The sequence below is a fragment of the Lathyrus oleraceus genome, chromosome 7, assembly GCF_024323335.1.
Source record: "Lathyrus oleraceus cultivar Zhongwan6 chromosome 7, CAAS_Psat_ZW6_1.0, whole genome shotgun sequence".
Taxonomy (NCBI): Eukaryota; Viridiplantae; Streptophyta; class Magnoliopsida; order Fabales; family Fabaceae; genus Lathyrus; species Lathyrus oleraceus.
This window is the reverse complement of record NC_066585.1, coordinates 190,717,007-190,721,950: the sequence shown is the minus strand read 5'-3', so window position 1 is coordinate 190,721,950 and position 4,944 is coordinate 190,717,007. Positions and strand designations below refer to the sequence as shown.

At 37.8% G+C, this 4,944-nt stretch overlaps 1 protein-coding gene across 1 annotated transcript; it reads left to right on the top strand.

Annotated features, from left to right (window-relative positions):
* The first annotated feature begins 230 nt into the window (after positions 1-230).
* On the top strand, positions 231-815 carry LOC127102835 (uncharacterized). The gene has a single exon (XM_051040163.1). It carries the CDS (start codon positions 231-233, stop codon positions 813-815), a length of 585 nt encoding a protein of 194 aa, XP_050896120.1.
* Positions 816-4,944: the final 4,129 nt, after the last annotated feature.

Here is a 4,944-nt window from a genome sequence, read left to right as displayed (position 1 = left end):
TGATGAATCACACAACTTGGTCGATATCCAAGATGGATCTGATTAAGTATATCTTTGAAAAACCTGCATTGACCAGAAGAATTGCTCGTTGGCAGATGCTCTTGTCCGAATATGACATTGAGTATCACACCCTGAAAGCTATCAAAGGAAGTGTCTTGGCCGATCATTTAGCGCATCAGCCAATCGACGATTATGAGTCTATAAATTTTGAAATTCCAAATGAAGATGTGATGTACTTAAAAGCCAAAGATTGCAATGAACCACTGCCAAATGAAAGGCCAGAGCCAGGTTCTCAATGGGGTTTAATATTTGATGGAGCAGTTAATGCTTATGGTAATGGTATTGGTGCAGTAATCATCACTCGTCATGGCTCACATATCCCTTTTACTGCAAGATTAACATTCAAGTGCACAAACAACATGGCGGAATACGAAGCCTGCATCATGGGTCTAGAAGAAGCCATTGATCTTAGAATAAAAAATCTCGATGTTTATGGAGACTCAGCTCTAGTTGTCAATCAAATTAAAGGAGAATGGGAAACTCGTCAACCCGGCCTAATCCCATACAAAGACTATGCAAGGAGGTTATCTACTTTCTTCAACAATATTGAATTTCATCATATCCCTTGTGAGGAAAATCATATGGCAGATGCCTTGGCAACTTTGGCTTCCATGATCATTGTGAATCATTGGAATGATGTGCCTAAGATCGATGTTATGCATCTTGATAGACCTGCTCATGTATTTGCAATGGAAGAAGTCTCTGATGACAAGCCATGGTACCATGACATCAAGTGTTATCTCCAGAGTCAATAATACCCACCTGGGGCATCAAACAAAGATAAGAAGACCTTGAGAAGACTGGCTAATAACTTATTTCTGAACGAAGACGTGTTATACAAGAGAAACTTTGACATGGTTCTGCTCAGATGCGTGGATAGACACGAAGCAGGCCTATTGATGCAAGAAGTTCATGAAGGTTCCTTTGTTACTCATTCCAACAGACATGCAATGGCTAAAAAAATGTTAAGAGCGGGTTACTATTGGATGACAATGGAAGTTGACTGTTGCAAGTATGTGAAGAAGTATCATAAATGTCAGATTTATGCTGACAAGATACATGTACCTCCGACTCTCCTCAACGTTCTCTCTTCTCCATGGCCTTTCTCTATATGGGGTATCGACATGATTGGTATGATTGATCCCAAAGCTTCCAACGAACATCGTTTCATTCAGGTGGCTATTGATTATTTCACAAAGTGGGTTGAAGCGGCCTCATACGCCAATGTGACCAAGCAGGTGGTAGTTAGATTTATCAAGAATCAACTTATTTGTCGTTATGGTGTTCCAAGTAGAATCATCACTGATAATGGTTCAAACTTGAACAATAAAATGATGAAGGAAATGTGTGAAGAGTTCAAGATTGAACATCATAATTCCTCTCCCTACTAACCTAAGATGAATGGTGTTGTTGAAGCTGCCAACAAGAACATCAAGAAGATCATTCAGAAGATGGTAGTGACTTATAAGGACTGGCATGAGATGCTCCCTTTTGCTCTGTATGGATATCGTACGTTCGTCCGCACTTCAATAGGGGCAACCCCATTTTCTCTTGTCTATGGCATGGAAGCAGTGCTCCCAATAGAAGTAGAGATCCCGTTAATGCGTGTCTTGATGGAAGCTAAGTTATCCGAGGCTGAATGGTGTCAAAGCAAGTATGATCAACTGAATTTAATTGAAAAAAAGAGGATGACGTCTTTATGCCATGGTCAATTATATCATCAGAGAATGAAGAGAGCATTCGACAAAAAGGATCGACCTCGCGTATTCAGAGAAGGTGACCTTGTGCTTAAAAAGATTCAATATTTCATATCTGATTTTAGGGGCAAATGGACTCCTAATTATGATGGCCCATATGTTGTCAAGAAAGCCTTCTCCGGGGGGGACCTTGATTCTTACAAATATGGATGGTGAGGAGCTCCCACGTCCTGTGAATACTGACGCAGTTAAGAAATACTTCGCCTAGAAAAATAAAAGAATAGCTCGCTAAAACAAAAACCTAAAAGGGCGGTTTAGGCAAAAATGAGCGTCTCGGTGGACTGAAAACCCGAAAGGGAGGTCCAGGAAAAAATTAGAGACATAAACAGAAAATGATTATCCTAGTAGATTGAAAACCTGAAAAGGCAATCTAGGCAAAACAAAGGATTAGGGAAAGTAACTGCATCAGATCAGATTGGATCACTTGAAGCAATGCTTGCCTGTCAAAGCTATCAACTGGCTCTTATCAGAAGGCCAAATACATCTGGAATTAAAATTTGTTAGAGAGAATAGTTTCATTGTATTTTAATGTAGCCTTTTCCCATATTACCATTTTTTAACTTTGTAAATATCCAAGGGATCACGCCATTTGTAGATCACCATTCAATCAATAAAATTCGAGACTTACCCATTTATTGGAAATCCTTATTTTATTTCTGCTCTGCAAAAATATCATTTTTACTTTGATAAAAATTCTTGAAACGAATATTTGAAAATTTTGTTTTTTCAAAATAAGATTTTGTTTTGATTTGTGAATGCAAAAAAAAAACGTCCATAAGCGGCGAGTAAGTTGTGAAGTGTTGGAACTCAATGTTCCCCAACAAAGTGCTAAGCTTGAATTTTCTGTCAAGTTTTAAAATAAACAGTCAAGCTTTTTCAGCGATCTTCATTATCCCCGGTGGAAGCTGCAAATTTTGATGATGTCCCCGGAAGAATCATTTTGAAGGTTTTCCTGACCAATCTAGACCCGTCCTTGGTAGAGTCTACATGTTTTATTTTATTTTCTAAGTGAAGTCTTCTTCTCTAGAGAAATTGGAACCCTGCAACAAGATCTTTGCTCCATCAAAGTTTCACATTTCATCCCCAGATGAAGCATCTTCCTTTCCCCAAAGAGAATTGGACCTCGCGACGAGACTTTTCTCCTTTGATGACCTTTAACTCATCTCAAGTGATGTTTTCCACCTTAATGAGACTAGCCAAATGTTGAGCTATGAAACATATTATGTCCCCAACGTTTCTGTTTTGTCTGTTTTTGTCAGCATAAACATAACATGCATACATGCATATATATATATATATATATATATATATATATATATATATATATATATATATATATATATATATATATATATATATATATGCATAAATATCATGAATAACCAAATTCACATCCAGTTTTGCATTCCTTGATGACGTTTACCTCAATTTCTTTGAATATGTCATCCTTGGGTGTTATGTTTCCTTCTCTATAGGAGTCGTCAACTTTAAGCAGAGAGTTTATATCCTTTCTAACTCCCCACTGAGTTCATTCCTCGTGGAAGATGGTTATTTTAGTTGTCCTTTTCCATCTTTGGATAGGATAAAATCCCAATTGAGCTTCATTCCCCATTGGTAGAGTCTTACTTTTTTTCTCTCAAGTTGTTCCTGGAGTGAGCCAAATCTTTGGAAATTAATGGTGAATCTCTCTAGGTTGTTAAACCTAGATCGATAGTGTATTTATTTTGCACTGTCTCCCCAGGATAAACATCTTCATTATCTCCAGTGAAGACATATCCTTTTCCCCAGTATGAACACAAGTGATTATCTCTTTTGAGAAGCTTGTCTATCTCGAAGAAATTATCAATATAGAAGTTTTCTTCCATCAGATGGTTTTCTCTCTGGAGAAGTTTGATGAAGACTTCCAACAGGTAGCTGTCTCTTTATTTGAGAAGCATGTTTCATGATCTCTGATCTCCAATAAGTAGCTGTTTTTTCCCGAGAAGATTATTGACGCCCATTTTGGATAACAAATGGCAGCCTCTTTTTGAGAAGTTTGATTATCCCCAATGAAGTTATCAACATATCAATCGTTCTTTCCAACAAATGGCCATCTCCCTAGGAAATTTCGTCAGAGAAGTTTGTTGAAGACTACTATAGGCACCTTTCTTTTATCACATGACTTTATATCCCCGGTGAGTTATTCCGTTACAAGGACTTATATCACCAGTGAGGTGTTAGTCACAGCCAATGGTACTTTCCCCAACAAGTCACGGTGGAAGTCTATTGAAGACCCTTACTATGATTTTCTCTTTATTTGAGAATTCCAGATTTTTATAAGATTAACTGACCCGCATCCTTCGAAGATACCCGGTGAAGTTACTTCTCTTTCCCCCATAAATGGTCACCTTTTTAGGAGCTTGTTCATTGATCCTTTCCAAGAGAAAGACTTGGTTAAAGAAGAAACCAAGGCCCCTTCGCTGGCTTATGACCCGAATCATGGATAAGTTTATTTTTCCTTTTCTAAGTGGAATACTTAAGTAAAGAAGAAGCTGAATCATGTTTTGATCATGTAAGCTTATTCAGACTCGTTATTTGAACATGCGGTCATCTCTACCTTTGAGAAACCTGTTGCGAAAGCTAGAACTCGTTATTTGAACAGGCGGTCATCTCTACCTTTTAGAAAACTGTTGCGAAAGCTAGAACTCGTTATTTGAACAGATTGTCATCTCTACCTTTGAGAAACCTGTTGCGAAGATATTTCTTCAATTGAAGTCATGATCATTTGGAATGATCTATTCCCCAGGGAGCCCAAATCCATTTGAATTTGCAAACTGAAGTTGTAATCTTTTCCTCAGTGGAACTTCCTTTTGTCTGTCCCCATAGTGGTGCTCCTTTATCCCTATGTGTTTTATCAACTAATATTACTCCCCTGTGACATTGTTCCTCACAGAATTCCTGAGTCCTGCATGTATATCATATCATAAGCATTTGGTGGCCTCTTAGGGCTAATAGCTGTGCATGTTTGTATTTAAATCTCTTCAATCACGTCAAGATGAAAATTCCAATATTCATATCTCTAGATTAAAGAAACTTAAATAGGGGCATCTGTCATACCCTAATCTTCAACCCTAATATACCATCATCA